We start from the raw sequence: 17,987 nt of genomic DNA on the forward strand, positions 1-17,987 counted from the left end.
AGACACACACAGACGCACAGGCTTACATACAGACACACACAGACACATACACACACACACGCACAAAAAAACCTACACACACACATACATACAGACACACACTCACACGTACACACAGACGCGCACACACATGTTCACACAGATGCACACACACACATGTACACACAGATGCATACACACGCAAACATACAGACACATCCTCACACACACACATGCACAAACACAACTACACACACACATGTACATACAGACACACACATACGCACAGGCTTACATACAGACACACACAGACACATACACACACACACGCACAAAAAAACCTACACACACACATACATACAGACGCACACTCACACGTACACACAGACGCGCACACACATGTTCACACAGATGCACACACACACATGTTCACACAGATGCATACACACACAAACATACAGACACATCCTCACACACACACATGCACAAACACAACTACACACACACATGTACATACAGACACACACAGACGCACAGGCTTACATACAGACACATACACACACACACGCACAAAAAACCTACACACACACATACATACAGACGCACACACAGACGCGCACACACATGTTCACACAGATGCACACACACACATGTACACACAGATGCATACATACACAAACATACAGACACATACTCACACACACACATGCACAAACACAACTACACACACACATGTACATACAGACACACACAGACGCACAGGCTTACATACAGACGCACACAGACACACGCTTAGATACGTTTATATAGGTGCACACACATACACAAACATGTACATAAACACAAACATATACATTTTATTTCTGAACACACATACACACTTTCAGTTCCAAAAGACACACAAGTACATATTTACACACGTAAATACGGACCAACACTCCTCACCCACCCTCAAAAACACATTTACACACAAACTTGAAGTGAGTATGTACAGCACTACACAATAAAATACAAAATATAAATTAACTGAATACAAACAAACACGCACACAGACAAACAATCGTATTTCACACCACTGAGGTATCATGACACATGTAAACACACAAACAATATTATCAATGCTACACACACGCTTATGCAATAAACACACTCTCAGTCACTCAAGACACACACAGACTCAAAGGTACATATTTACACACACAATCCAACACCAAAACTCACAACGTTTCTTCTCATTCACACAGAAACTTGTGAAAATGCACAGCACTACACAATAAAATACATAATGAACAAAACTGAACACATTCACACCCATACACTAACATACGCACACACAGTAAAGCATGCAGTTACACAAATATGCACAAAACCCAATTCAATTCATAGGCATTTGAATAGATGTTGTCACACACTTACACAGAAATATACTCTTTCAGACTCACACATTTACACAATCACTCGTATGTTAAATAATAGTTACAAACACACACAGTAAAATAAGAACCAAACCCCATTTTACAAAAATCATGTTGTACAACAAACACAAAAAAAGACACACAAATAATTACAGATGTACATGAACACACACACATCCACACCTTTACAAAAACCCACACACAATTATAGATGGATACACACAACTGCACACACATCCTTCTACATAAACAACCTTACAAGAACACAACTTTTCATACAGAGACAGATAAGTACACGCTCATCCTTACAGATGTGATGACAATAAATACACAAATATATTCCCACACACACTGCACAGACATTCGTAACACTACACACACACACACACACACGTTTCCTCTGGCTTTAAGTGAGTTTTATTGCGTGTCAAAAAAGATCATAAACAGACTCACAACGTCTGAAAACGCACACAAAATCTTGGACAACTCTTTGATTTCAGCGATTATTTATTAAATGTAAAATATCTTTAGCACAGATTAAAAATCAGACACCTCCATCTATTTTAAAACATCACATGTTTAAAAAACAAAAACAAAAAAACAAAACAAAAATAAAACATTCCTTAAACAGAATCACGATCCATTTGAGTCCCACGACGACGTGAGGATCCTGGAGACCTGAGCGCGGGGTTGAGGCGGGAACCACGGGGAGGGTTAAGAAAGACCGGCTCTGATTGGAGGAGAGAGGTCAGCTGACCCTCCTTCTCCGCGGTCGCCGCCTCGACCCGGCGCCGCGACACAAACACCAAGTGACACGGATGTTGAGCAGAAACACAGAAGTAAGAGAATCGGCCACAGGAGTAAGAAAACAGGAAGACTCTACACACACTTGTCCAAGAGAGGATATTGTCTGACAATAGAACGTTTTTACCTTTTTTTCTTTTTTCTTTTTTTCAACATTATTATTGTTTTTTTCTTTCAACTCATGCCGTATGAGAATTTTGGGTTATAAAAGTACCTGAAAGAATTGCTAGGTTCTCAGCATGCATAGCTGTTTGTATTTACAGGTTCAAATGTACAGGGACAGACTGCTCTACAGTTCTGGGTCTATTTACACGACTGGACTGAAGGGGGCGCATGTCGTACCTACAGATGTTGAAGGGTGGGGGGTCACATGCACAGGGCGGGGGGTGAGGGGTCGGAGGAGGAGGAGAGTAGGAAGACACTGAACAGAACACGACAACACGGTCACATCACGCCTCCCAGGTTTGCTTTAGAATACGCTTGTTATTGCGTGAGACTGTACACGAGCTCACACTCCCGAGCAGCTCACGGATTATTGCACCGACTTCTGGTGGAAGTGTGTCCCGGACCCTGACCCCGCCTCGCTCGGACAACAGTCGCGTGAACTCCGGAGAGAAGTTGGACCCTGGTTTAGAAGGGTTTCATGGTGAAAGAAGACATGGGTCGAACACAAAACATGTTTTTTACCTTTGCCAAGTAAAGTGACAAACAAAATCCAGCGTAACAAAAAAACGGTGTGGATTTGTTATCATTTTTTTGTAAAATGTGAAAACCTTGACAGCACAATAACAATCGACTTCAATAAATCAACTGTCATGTGACTGTAGCTACGAAATGTTTGCTTGTTTAAGTTCGATAATGTGTTTTAGATTTCTACCAGTACCATGAGAGGAGCTTCGAAAACTTGAGAAGGAAACTTTTATTTAACTTTTTTTCAAAAGCCAACGTTTGATCGATAAGATTTAATGCGTGAATTTAGGCTCCTTGGCGGAGGTATGTTCTCGCTGTGCTTTTGAGATGGAAATGTAACAACAAAGTTATGTCAAAGTTAATAAACTTTCAGTGTCAGAGACATCCTGCTACTTGTTAGCTCGGCTAGTTAGCTTGTTAGCTAGTTAGCTAGAGGCGACGTTGTTTTTTCACGTTTTGAAGCGTCAACTTCCTCCAATAGTTGTCATCGTAGATTTAACACAGATGAAGTCGACTAGTTCTTCTGTCGTGTTTTTGATTCTGACTTGTCAACTTGTTTTCTACACCTCTTGTTGCCTCTTCTTCTAATTGATTTTAGCTCCGCCCACTCCTTCTTCTATTGTGATTGGATCTCGTATCTGTTCAACGTACAGTTTTTTAATAGTTGATGAAAGTTTTCTAGAGTTTTGCGGCTCTCGTGAATGAATCGTCACGGTTTTATCGCCTAGTTTTCGTACAGAAAAAATAAGTCGTTGGTTTACGGTGTCTAGCGGATAAGACGTGGGGCTGAAGTCCCCCCAGCAGGGGGCGCACCAGTAAGAATCAGTTCATTAACCATTAATGTTTATTAATCATCGCACTGATGTGTTCGTTCTGTGGAAACCGACGCGAGTTTCTCGCCCGGTCTGACGGATCATCGGATGAAAGTGTATAAACTTCATGAAAGGCGTCTGAGATCAGATGTGCGTCACCGCCGCTGGCATTTGTCGCTCTTTGATTCGTCGACTTGTAACGGGAAGGGAAGTTATCGGCGAGCTGCCAGGGGAGACGGACGACGCCGACGTCTCCTTTTCATCTGTCGTTTTACTTTTTTTTTCATCGCGACGCCCTTCAATCGCCGGCGCGGCCTCGCCCCGTGGTTTCCTCCCCGGAGAAGCATCTTTTTCCCGCACGTTCGCAGGAAAAAACAGCTGCTGTTCGGGATATTTGGCGGCGGTTTCGTCGGAGAGCGACGTCTCTATGCGAGCCAGAGCTCTGAGCTCGACTCTCGTCAGTGTTGCGTTCACTCCCCCCCCCTCTCTCTCCCCCATCCCTCCCTCCCCCGCCGAACGAGATAAAGAGGTGAACCATTTCATGTGTCCGCACAGAAGTCGACTCCAGTCGTCACAGCAGCTTTTAGCCCCGACATGAAAGATCCGTCTCCGAGTGGCCGAGTCGCGCGTGTAATTCTCTTTGACGTGTTTATTCTACGACTTTCATTTTCAAATGTCACGCGTTCTCTCTCCCTCTCCGCCCAGAACCCGCCGCCGACGCTAATTACCGACTGATAGGTCGCGTCGCTTTCGCGGGGAATAAGCAGGTTTCGTCCGGACGCTCGCGCCTGACAGGACGAGAAACGGTGTTTTTTTTTGGGGAGGCTTAAGCTTCGTTGAAGCGACTCCGTCCTGATCGACGTCTCCTCGAAGTTCGGCCGGATTTGAGTCAATTTAACGTCAGGCTGGAGGAGGATTTGAAGGTTCAACGCCAGGAAAACAAAGTCGACTTTTCTCTTCACTTATTATGCTGAACGAGGGGGCGGGGCTTAATTATCAAAACAACTTTTCGGCTTCTGGGAAAGTAGTAGAATAAAGTGAGGAGGAGGTGAAAACGAGTGCAGTGATCCCTCGTTTATTGCGTTGGTTTCGCAAACTATTCTTGTATCTGACATTTATTTTGTAACTTTTATTTGAACTTGCAAACTCAACATGACATATGAAAGGGCCATCCCTCTCGCTAACTTTGACCTGAACAGCTCCCATGATGCTTTGCCGCCCAGCCGACCAATCGGCCTTCGCTCAACAGAGCAGCGTGTAGAAAGACGTTTATTTTGTAACTTTTATTTGAACTTGCCAACTAAACATAACATATGATGTTCCATCCCTCTCACGAACTTTGACCTGAACAGCTCCCATGATGCTTTGCCGCCCAGCCGACCAATCAGCCTTCGCTCAACAGAGCAGCGTGTAGAAAGACGTTTATTTTCTAACTTTTATTTGAACTTGCCAACTAAACATAACATATGATGTTCCATCCCTCTCACGAACTTTGACCTGAACAGCTCCCATGATGCTTTGCCGCCCAGCCGACCAATCGGCCTTCGCTCAACAGTGCAGCGTGTAGAAAGACATTTATTTTGTAACTTTTATTTGAACTTGCCAACTAAACATAACATATGATGTTCCATCCCTCTCACGAACTTTGACCTGACCAGCTCCCATGAAGCTTTGCCGCCCAGCCGACCAATCGGCCTTCGCTCAACAGAGCAGCGTGTAGAAAGGCATCATGGGAGTTCACTGTTTTTGTTGGCACCATAAGTAAAATTGTTGAAAGTTGTGATCGTTTCGTGTGTTTTCATCTTCTGTTGGAACAAGTCGTTTGTAATAGAGTGAACAAAGTCGATTTATATGAAGTAACGTGTGCAAAACAAAAATCATGTTATATCGGATCTTAATAATAAACCCGTTCACAGGACTGTTGTCTCTCGGCAGGATCCGGAGTCCGGTTTGTAACCCCCCCCCTGTACACAACAACACGTGACATAAATAAATAAATATATGTATATAAATATATTTACAGCGTTGCCGTGGCGATAAAGACTCCATCGTGTCCAGAAAAAAAAAGTCCCTCACGTGTGTCCCTCCACTGTGTGTCCACCTCTGCAGCAACAGGGCGCGGCCACCACGGTGTACTGCGCGGCGGCGCCGGAGCTGGAGGGTCTGGGCGGCATGTACTTCAACAACTGCTTCCGCTGCCATCCCTCGCTGCAGGCCCAGGACCCGGACTGCGCCGCCTCGCTGTGGGAGCTCAGCGAGCGCCTGGTGTCGGAGGGCCCGGCCGGGGTCCAGGCGCTCTGAAGAGGGGGGGGGGGGACCCCGAGGAGGTTCATGGACTTTTTAGGGATTCGAAAAAAAAAGAAGGATGAAGACTGCGAGAGAGAGAAGAGCCGCCGGTCCCTCAAAGTTCAGGATGAGATGCAGACTCGGGGGGGGGGGGGGGGTTGCTAGTTTAAAAACCGTAGATATTCTCTTGACTTCACTACGAATGATCGTGTCCCTGACGTTCAGCCTGAAGCTCCGCCCTCATGCTGAAGATAACACGGGGGTCACATGACAAACACACTGGAGGTTTGATTGTTTATGTACAATATTTTGTCTGTACACTATTTACACCTTCTGGTTTTTGGGCGTGTGCTGGAGGTGGGGTGGGGGGGGGCGGAGGGGGAGGGGCTTATTTCATATTGTTTTTTGTTGACCAAATCGATTTCAGGTGTTCTGTGTTTTTTTTACTCCCTTGTTTTCGGTGATGTTGAGTAGAACTTCCTGGTGTTTGTTTCTGATCGTAGACGTTCGGCCGTCAGAGGTGGGTTTTTCAGCCGAGCCGTGGGGGGACGTTGTGCTTTGTGGCATTCTCGCTGCCGAGGGTTGAAAAAGCTTCAAAATCTGAAAGAAATACAACACGAACCTGTCAGAGTCTTGATCTCTTATTGACACTTTTGAATTTCACACATTATTCTGTCATCTCTTCCCTTTAGATCCACCGTCTTAAGTCTTTCTTGTACTTGTACTTTCAAAATAAAGCTATTGTCTCTGCTCTTTTTCTTTTCAATATCCTTTTCACTTTTTCAGCCAAAAAAAGTCCTAAAAGTCGGACCCATCGAGGGTCTAAAGTCAGATAACACGGATCAGAAAATTATATTTCCCTGAATATCTTTTGGTTTTAAAACAAACTGCCGGGGGTGAGACGTCACTCTCTGTAGGCGTTACATCCATTAATATGTCATCTTTTAGTGTACAAACACACACAAACACACACACACACGCAGAGATAGAGGCTGATAACATGTTCCGACCGACACTATCTACACAGGTGTGTAACCTATATAGACTCACATCCCTGGACACACGTGGACTATTCGTCTCACGCGGATACAAAAGTACACAACAATAAAATGATCACACTATTCGTCTCACGCAGATACAAAAGTACACAACAATAAAATGATCACACTATTCGTCTCACCTAGATACAAAAGTACACAACAATAAAATGATCACACTCTTCGTCTCACGCAGATACAAAAGTACACAACAATAAAATGATCACACTATTCGTCTCACCTAGATACAAAAGTACACAACAATAAAATGATCACACTCTTCGTCTCACACGGATACAAAAGTACACAACAATAAAATGATCACACTATTCGTCTCACCTAGATACAAAAGTACACAACAATAAAATGATCACACTCTTCGTCTCACACGGATACAAAAGTACACAACAATAAAATGATCACACTCGTCGTCTCACACGGATACAAAAGTACACAACAATAAAATGATCACACTCTTCGTCTCACACGGATACAAAAGTACACAACAATAAAATGATCACACTATTCGTCTCACCTAGATACAAAAGTACACAACAATAAAATGATCACACTCTTCGTCTCACACGGATACAAAAGTACACAACAATAAAATGATCACACTCTTCGTCTCACACGGATACAAAAGTACACAACAATAAAATGATCACACTCTTCGTCTCACACGGATACAAAAGTACACAACAATAAAATGATCACACTCTTCGTCTCACGCAGATACAAAAGTACACAACAATAAAATGATCACACTCTTCGTCTCACGCAGATACAAAAGTACACAACAATAAAATGATCACACTCTTCGTCTCACACGGATACAAAAGTACACAACAATAAAATGATCACACTCTTCGTCTCACACGGATACAAAAGTACACAACAATAAAATGATCACACTCTTCGTCTCACACGGATACAAAAGTACACAACAATAAAATGATCACACTCTTCGTCTCACACGGATACAAAAGTACACAACAATAAAATGATCACACTCTTCGTCTCACACGGATACAAAAGTACACAACAATAAAATGATCACACTCTTCGTCTCACACGGATACAAAAGTACACAACAATAAAATGATCACACTCTTCGTCTCACACGGATACAAAAGTACACAACAATAAAATGATCACACTATTCGTCTCACGCAGATACAAAAGTACTCAACAATAAAATGATCACACTATTCGTCTCACACAGATACAAAAGTACACAACAATAAAATGATCACACTATTCGTCTCACACAGATACAAAAGTACACAACAATAAAATGATCACACTATTCGTCTCACACAGATACAAAAGTACACAACAATAAAATGATAACACTATTCGTCTCACACAGATACAAAAGTACACAACAATAAAATGATCACACTATTCGTCTCACACAGATACAAAAGTACACAACAATAAAATGATCACACTATTCGTCTCACACAGATACAAAAGTACACAACAATAAAATGATCACACTATTCGTCTCACACAGATACAAAAATACTCAACAATAAAATGATCACACTATTCGTCTCACACAGATACAAAAGTACACAACAATAAAATGATCACACTATTCGTCTCACACAGATACAAAAGTACACAACAATAAAATGATCACACTATTCGTCTCACCTAGATACAAAAGTACACAACAATAAAATGATCACACTCTTAGTCTCACACGGATACAAAAGTACACAACAATAAAATGATCACACTCTTCGTCTCACGCAGATACAAAAGTACACAACAATAAAATGATCACACTATTCGTCTCACCTAGATACAAAAGTACACAACAATAAAATGATCACACTCTTCGTCTCACACGGATACAAAAGTACACAACAATAAAATGATCACACTATTCGTCTCACCTAGATACAAAAGTACACAACAATAAAATGATCACACTCTTCGTCTCACACGGATACAAAAGTACACAACAATAAAATGATCACACTCTTCGTCTCACACGGATACAAAAGTACACAACAATAAAATGATCACACTCTTCGTCTCACACGGATACAAAAGTACACAACAATAAAATGATCACACTCTTCGTCTCACGCAGATACAAAAGTACACAACAATAAAATGATCACACTCTTCGTCTCACACGGATACAAAAGTACACAACAATAAAATGATCACACTCTTCGTCTCACACGGATACAAAAGTACACAACAATAAAATGATCACACTCTTCGTCTCACACGGATACAAAAGTACACAACAATAAAATGATCACACTCTTCGTCTCACACAGATACAAAAGTACACAACAATAAAATGATCACACTCTTCGTCTCACACAGATACAAAAGTACACAACAATAAAATGATCACACTCTTTGTCTCACACGGATACAAAAGTACACAACAATAAAATGATCACACTCTTCGTCTCATGCGGATACAAAAGTACACAACAATAAAATGATCACACTCTTCGTCTCACGCAGATACAAAAGTACACAACAATAAAATGATCACACTCTTCGTCTCACACGGATACAAAAGTACACAACAATAAAATGATCACACTCTTCGTCTCACGCGGATACAAAAGTACACAACAATAAAATGATCACACTCTTCGTCTCACGCGGATACAAAAGTACACAACAATAAAATGATCACACTCTTCGTCTCACACGGATACAAAAGTACACAACAATAAAATGATCACACTCTTCGTCTCACGCGGATACAAAAGTACACAACAATAAAATGATCACACTATTCGTCTCACACGGATACAAAAGTACACAACAATAAAATGATCACAGCCACATGACATCATCGACGACCTCGTCTCTGTCCGTGGTGCTAACATGTTGTTTGTTTTCAATACAAGGCACTTCCTAGTAGCATCGTTAGCTTAGCTTCAGTGGCTTCGTTACTTAAAGCGCTAACTTAGCAATAAAGTTGGAGAGATAACCTGTAAAAGTTTGTTAAATAGCTATTTTATAAGCCTACTTACATATATCTAACGTCTAGGTGTGGAAACACTTGTTTTTATATGTAATAACGGTGCTTTTAACTGTTAATTCTGTCAGCTTTTTTATATAACTGTTAGCATTTCGTTAGCTACGTCAATATAACAGTTCAGTGACGTCATGTACTTCACTTATGTATGACGTCAAATAATGTACTTCACTTATGTATGACGTCAAATAATGTACTTCACTTATGTATGACGTCAAATAATGTACTTCACTTATGTATGACGTCAAATCATGTACTTCACTTATGTATGACGTCAAATAATGTACTTCACTTATGTATGACGTCAAATCATGTACTTCACTTATGTATGACGTCAAATAATGTACTTCACTTATGTATGATGTCAAATAATGTACTTCACTTATGTATGATGTCAAATAATGTACTTCACTTATGTATGACGTCAAATAATGTACTTCACTTATGTATGATGTCAAATAATGTACTTCACTTATGTATGACGTCAAATAATGTACTTCACTTATGTATGATGTCAAATAATGTACTTCACTTATGTATGATGTCAAATAATGTACTTCACTTATGTATGAAGTCAAATAATGTACTTCACTTATGTATGATGTTAGATAATGTACTTCACTTATGTATGACGTCAAATAATGTACTTCACTTATGTATGACGTCAAATAATGTACTTCACTTATGTATGACGTCAAATAATGTACTTCACTTATGTGTGACGTCAAATAATGTACTTCACTTATGTATGACGTCAAATAATGTACTTCACTTATGTGTGACGTCAAATAATGTACTTCACTTATGTATGACGTCAAATAATGTACTACACTTATGTATGACGTCCAAATAATGTACTTCACTTATGTATGACGTCAAATAATGTACTTCACTTATGTATGACGTCAAATAATGTACTTCACTTATGTATGAAGTCAAATAATGTACTTCACTTACTGTATGTATGAAGTCAAATAATGTACTTCACTTATGTATGACATCAAATAATGTACTTCACTTATGTATGAAGTCAAATAATGTACTTCACTTATGTATGACGTCAAATAATGTACTTCACTTATGTATGACGTCAAATCATGTACTTCACTTATGTATGACGTCAAATAATGTACTTCACTTATGTATGACGTCAAATCATGTACTTCACTTATGTATGACGTCAAATAATGTACTTCACTTATGTATGATGTCAAATAATGTACTTCACTTATGTATGATGTCAAATAATGTACTTCACTTATGTATGACGTCAAATAATGTACTTCACTTATGTATGATGTCAAATAATGTACTTCACTTATGTATGACGTCAAATAATGTACTTCACTTATGTATGATGTCAAATAATGTACTTCACTTATGTATGATGTCAAATAATGTACTTCACTTATGTATGAAGTCAAATAATGTACTTCACTTATGTATGATGTTAGATAATGTACTTCACTTATGTATGATGTCAAATAATGTACTTCACTTATGTATGACGTCAAATAATGTACTTCACTTATGTATGACGTCAAATAATGTACTTCACTTATGTGTGACGTCAAATAATGTACTTCACTTATGTATGACGTCAAATAATGTACTTCACTTATGTGTGACGTCAAATAATGTACTTCACTTATGTATGACGTCAAATAATGTACTACACTTATGTATGACGTCCAAATAATGTACTTCACTTATGTATGACGTCAAATAATGTACTTCACTTATGTATGACGTCAAATAATGTACTTCACTTATGTATGAAGTCAAATAATGTACTTCACTTACTGTATGTATGAAGTCAAATAATGTACTTCACTTATGTATGACATCAAATAATGTACTTCACTTATGTATGAAGTCAAATAATGTACTTCACTTATGTATGACGTCAAATAATGTACTTCACTTATGTATGATGTCAAATAATGTACTTCACTTATGTATGACGTCACAGAATATATTTGGTTAATCTCATTTTTTGTAACTTTGCTTATTTCTTTTTTAAAGTATTTGCAAGAATTAACAAATCAACCATACATTAAAAATTGCACGTACAAATATGACTCAAATACCATCACGCTCTCAATAGTTTACCATTTTCCCGATAGTACTATTTAATAACTATTATACGTTAATATCTGATGGTCATTTTTAACTAATTATCTACCGTTAAAATAATACAAAATCCAAAACAAGAGCTATTCCAAGAAATGAAATATATTAATGTACAGAAACATTTTCTCTTTAATTGAAGAAAGATATTTCAGTTAAGTTAAGATTGACAGTTAAGTCCCCGTCATTAAAGACCAGTGACACACTGAGAGTTTGAGCCTCGACTCCAGTAATCCCGGGCGTTTGAGGGAAGCTTCAGTGGGAGGAAACAAAGAGCATCTGCAGGAGGAACAACAAACAAGCCTCCATGAGTGTGTTGGAGGAAGAAGCTCTTTTCTCTTTGGCTTTCATACAAAGTCCTATTGATCAGGATGTATCGGAATCATCTGATAGCTAATCAATGAGCTACACTTCCTCTCAGTGAACCAGGAGGCGAGGGAGGGATGCTCTCCCACCAGGGTAGGGGGGGGGAGGAGGACCTTGATCTCTTGACCCCACCCTGCCGAACACACACTCTCACTCCTCTGTTAAACAACGGCGATGATCGTCCGTCGAGCAAATATTAAAACGTCTCCGGATGTTATTTTAATCCGTCGGCTTCGCACTTCATTTTTCCTGCTCGCCGACTTTATTTCAATTTGTGCGGTAATTGTTTACGAGTGACCATTTCATTTTCCATTATTGTTTTTATTTCTCCCCGTGATTAATCCGGCCGCTCGGAGAATAATTATGAGAGGATTGATTTGATTGCGCCTTTGTTCTCCGCCGATCGGCTCCGTTGACGGAGGGAACGCCATGTTGCCATTTTGAGCGGATATATTTAATGATCACAATCAATGTTAAAGCTCTCTCCAGACTCAACTAACTCAATAAATATCTGCCAGGAGGAAATTTACCATCTAACTACGGCAGCAATAAACTCTTGGACTCAGTTGGCCTGCCTCCCCCACCTCACCCCCTCTCTCTCCCCCCCCCCGCCCTCCCACTCTCCCGCTCTCCTCAACGATTAAAACGCTTATATATCTTCATAACAGAGCTGGAAACTACTTTTGCCGTCCATTAGGATTTCAGCGCCGGTGACGCACCAAAAAAAAATGATCAAACCAACATGACACGTTTACACGCCACGAGGTGTTTTATTGCTGATGCAGAGAAACACAAAAACTCAGATGGAGTTTTGAGTTTTTGACGAAGTTTCCTTCCTGTGCATCTCAAACTGTAAAGAAAATACAAAGGTGTCATTTTGTAAATGATGTCTCCACTGTTTCTTCTCACATGTTTTCGCTTCCTTCACGATAGTCAGCATCATTTGAACATTAGTCTGTTATAATATATAATTCAAAATATAGAATATCAAAACTACACAAATGTTTTCGCTTCCTTCATGATAGTCAGCATCATTTGAACATTAGTCTGTTATAATATATAATTCAAAATATAGAATATCAAAACTACACAAAATGATGCATCATAAACACAAAATGTTACAAAATACCATTAAAATACAAACCTGTAGTTGAAAAATCTCTGATCGTTTACTGTAGCCATTAGCACATTTCTAGATTTTAATTATTCTCAGTTCTCAGCAAGTCCTTAAATGATGCAAAGAAAATCTTTGGCACTGAAATAAATTTGAATGTTCTTAAGTCAAAGTTTTTAAACTATATATAGAGGGAATACATTAACAATTCTAGTTAAATATCAGTTAATACTTCAGATATTTCATTAATTAATTATTTAATTGTATTAACTCTCGTGTTATCTCAGGGTCAAGGTGACCCAGAGGCCCGATAAACACCTTGACCCTGAGATAACACAACTAACATCAACTTGAATGTACGAGTCACTTATTTGGTTTTATTTCATTTATTGTATTGTAATTATTTCTGTATTCTATTTTATAATGTATTTAGAAATCCAGTTTTGGCAATGAATGAAAAATTCCAGTGTTGTTTTTACTGACAACAAACATTTTCTGATTCTGTTAACTTCAACAGCAGGAGTCCAAATAAGAAAAGAAAAGAGTGGTTTAAACTGGCGTTGACCCTGTGAAGCCAGAATCGGTTCTTTTAAGACAATCTTTATAATAATAATGCTTGTGAATCCCTTTGGCATTGTTGATTTCTTGAGATTTATTATCACTGATGTAGCCACACATTCTCAGTGAACCTCGTGACCCGTTATAGAGGGCGAGAAATATTGAAGATTAAAGTTGAATTTAGAATAAAATTGTAAATCATTCTCTTAAAGAGCAACTAATGTCAATCTTTAACTCTCCTGACTGACAGGTTTCAAACATTGAAGTCTTTCTCTCCAAGAAGCAGTAAATCTCTCATCATGACCATGTTTTGAACTTATTACTTTATAAAGTTCTCCCCCCGTCTGAAATCTCGGCGAACGAGAGGTTATGAGTGTGGAGTCTATTATGATGTAATAATGGCTTCACTCCTCCAGGTGTAATCATGCCCTGCTTTGTTTATACAATGAGTTTCTTGGAGGTGGAGACTTCCCGAATTGATGACACACAGTTACAAACTTAGATGCTTGACCAATCACAGCAGAGTGGGTGTGATTTCATCTCCAGAAAAACAAGTATTTTCAGTGGGCGAGGCTTAAGCACATGTTCTAATGTAAATATTTCAATGAAAAGAGATTTTTGTACGAACAGACACTGATGATACAATAGAGTCCAACATCTATTTAAGAGACACGTAAATCAACTCATTATTTGACCTTTAACCTACAAAACTTCATATAATCTAGCACCAACATCACACATCTAATCCAAACACATCAGTCTTCTAGTATGTTGCGATCCTTACTCTCAGATCTATTAGTTATACCACACATCTCTAAATGTAGATTTCGGAGCCAGGGCCTTCAGTTTTAAGGCATTCTATTGTGGAACCCATGACACACTTCAGTCCGGAGGGCAGACACGTTCTCTGTGTTTAAGATCCATCTTCAAACTTAACTTTTAAAAAGTCGTATTGTTAGGACTTTAACTTAAGTCTGGTTCTGCTTGAGGTTTCTGCCTGTTTAAAGGAAGATTTTAAAGGATGATTTCAATTAGCTGGATGCGGTTTTTCTCTTCTGGTAGAAAGTGTAAAGTGTCACAACGCACACACACCTACACACACACACACACACACACACAAACACACAAACACACAAACACAAACACACACACACACACACACACACACACAAACACACGCGCACACGGAGTAGCAAAAATGACAGAGATGGAGGTGTGAAGCTCAAGCTTCCTACACACCAACCTAATAACACGGTGTGTGACACACACCTGTACACACAGAACAACACACACCCTCCTGTGGCCTTAAACCGCCACATTACGTCTCCACTTCACTATCTGCGCGTGACAGATGTTTCCAAATAACACATCTGATCCATATTGATCCACACGGACGAGCCAGTTAAGAAACAGAGAAAAATGAGTTTCTAAAACCACCGTGACTGAGAGGGTCGTCGCAGGAGGACAGTGTGTGTGTGTGTGTGTGTGTGTGTGTGTGTGTGTGTGTGTGTGTGTGTGTGTGTGTGTGTGTGTGTGTAGGTGTGTGTAGGTGTGGGACAATGGTTCTGCGCTGCACTTAAACCTTAAAATAAATGAATATAATTATGATTCTTATATTTTCATTTCTTCTTCTTAACCTCAGTATGAATCACTGTATCATCAGCAAACATGATGACCTGTGTAGACTCAACTGTTAATCTGTCTTATCTTGAACACTAAAGACTGTACACAACTAAAACTGACAAGAAAAACCACAATACAAACGGTTAAACACAACTCATATGTGTTCAATAAATTAGACAAAATAAAGAAATATTCATAATTTCCTTGAACTGTCCCACGGTTTGTTTCTAAACATTGACAATAAAGAAACAGACGATTAAGACGTGATCTTCAAAGACTATTTAAGATTGAATTAAACTAATTATTTGGATAAATCACTGTTGTTATTTGACTGTTATAAACTGATAAAATCCAGTTTGATGCTCAGGTTCGCACGACTGTGTTCGAAACTAACTCGTCTTCATCTGAACGGTTTCTGTGAACAGGAAATGAAATTACGATGATCATTTATTAAATTTATTGCATTTGAATTGCACATGTGAGCAGTTAGTCATAAGTGATTGGAAACATGTAGAAGCGCGTGTGCACGTGTGTGTGTGTGTGTGTGTGCGTGCACGTGTGTGTGTGTGTGTGTGTGTGTGTGTGTGTGTGTGCGTGCACGTGTGTGTGTGTGAGAGTGACCTTGGATTGGCCCGCTGGTAAAGTGGGGCGTCAGGCGAGCGGGTGTGCGAGCAGCCAAGCGTTCCTCCTCAGATTAGCAGGCTTTATTACTGCCACCAACCACTGGCCTGACAAATCCTCTTATTTCATTTTACCTTCCTTTACCTTCGCTCTTTCTCTTCCCCCTTCACCTTTTCTTTCCCCCGGAACCGTCGCCCTCCCTCGCTTTTTTTTTTTTTTACTCCCGACTCTGCAGCAGCACTTCACCTTGCTCTCCAGCTGGCTCGCTCCCCCACTGTAACTAGTTTCCTCTGTTTTGTCTCCTCATTGTCTCCCCATCTTCTGTTGTCTGCTCGCACCTACGCAGCCCCTTTCCCCTGCCGCCCCGGACCCCCTCCACCACCCGCCCCCCCGCCCTTCCCCTTCACTACGGTGTGATGAATCTGTAGACAGGGGCTAATAATTGTACTTCAGCCCAAGTGCTCATTTTTCTTTGTGTTTGAAAGCTGTGACAGGCCGGAGCTCTTTCTTCCTCCGCCCCCTCCTCCGCTCTCGCTTTTCTTTCTTTTTCTCACACAATTGGTGAGTAAAATAACTCCGGGTTTACAAGGTCATGATGTCTAGAGGCGAGGACACGCCGGGGATTTTGGGGGTTTTTTTTCCTCAAAGGCGGCGGCGCCCGGGCTTCAATAAAAGCCGCGGCAGTTATGGATCTGCGAGGGGAAATAAGTGCTTCTGATCGTGAGCAGGTTTACTCAATCACATCTGGATCTCAACATGATCAATGTCGTCGCTCGCGCCGGGAAAACAAGTCAAGTGTGAGCCTCCTGTGTGCCGACGAAACCTCGGCCCCTCCATCTCTCAGCTTCACCCCTCGGTCCAAGACCTGCTCAGGCCACGCACAAGCTAGCTCTGAGGTTAGCATGATCGCACTGATCTGTCATCAGTGAAGACGACGCAATGTTGTTCAAAATATCAGTTCATTTCTTTAAGAAAAATATACATAAGAAAGGAATGTCAAACTGAAGGAACTTCAAATCTAGTTAAAAACCACTCTACCAGTCCCATAATGCACTGCAACAGTCAACGTTTTTGAAGTAGTCAACTTGAAAACTAAACAAGATACAAACTAAACATGTTTTTGTGATAAAACTTAAGATACTTTGAGAGAGGAAGGAGAAGAAGAGTTATGTAACTTTATGTCTATTTTGTTTTCTCCCATTTCCACAGTTGAGTAAAAGAAAACTAATAAAATCAGACAGAAAGTTCATTGTAACTTTTTTTGAAGCTTATATTTGAAGAGAGATTTGGCATCGGACAGTTTATTTTGCAGGTCTACCGATCTAAAGTTTCTCATTATAAATTAAAATAACATTTTCTGGCACTAAAAATAAGAGAATTACAGAATATTTTCTTTAAAGCCTGAAACTAACATGTACATTAAAGAGTTTTTTTTGCTGAACTACCTTATTTAGCAAACTATCTTTTAATTTAAAAAAAATTAAGTAAAGACGTTTGTTTGATCTGTGAGGTGGCCAACAAGTGCAA

At 39.9% G+C, this 17,987-nt stretch overlaps 2 protein-coding genes across 2 annotated transcripts in view; one reads left to right on the top strand and one right to left on the bottom strand.

Moving 5' to 3' along the window:
• wwox (WW domain containing oxidoreductase) overlaps positions 1–6,738 on the top strand; it is a 175,326-nt gene extending 168,588 nt beyond the window's left edge. The window contains exon 9 of the mRNA XM_087797110.1: positions 5,810–6,738. Coding sequence (XP_087653236.1) covers positions 5,810–6,001 — 192 coding nt within the window. The 3' untranslated portion in view covers positions 6,002–6,738. The remainder of the gene's footprint in view (positions 1–5,809) is intronic.
• The window catches only part of LOC148073745 (transcription factor Maf-like), a 54,381-nt gene continuing 42,904 nt past the window's right edge, over positions 6,511–17,987 (bottom strand). The window contains exon 3 of the mRNA XM_087797116.1: positions 6,511–6,586. The gene's annotated coding sequence lies outside the window, so the exon portion shown is untranslated. The remainder of the gene's footprint in view (positions 6,587–17,987) is intronic.

The sequence above is a fragment of the Callionymus lyra genome, chromosome 8 (assembly GCF_982586985.1).
Source record: "Callionymus lyra chromosome 8, fCalLyr1.hap1.1, whole genome shotgun sequence".
Classification (NCBI taxonomy): domain Eukaryota; kingdom Metazoa; phylum Chordata; class Actinopteri; order Syngnathiformes; family Callionymidae; genus Callionymus; species Callionymus lyra.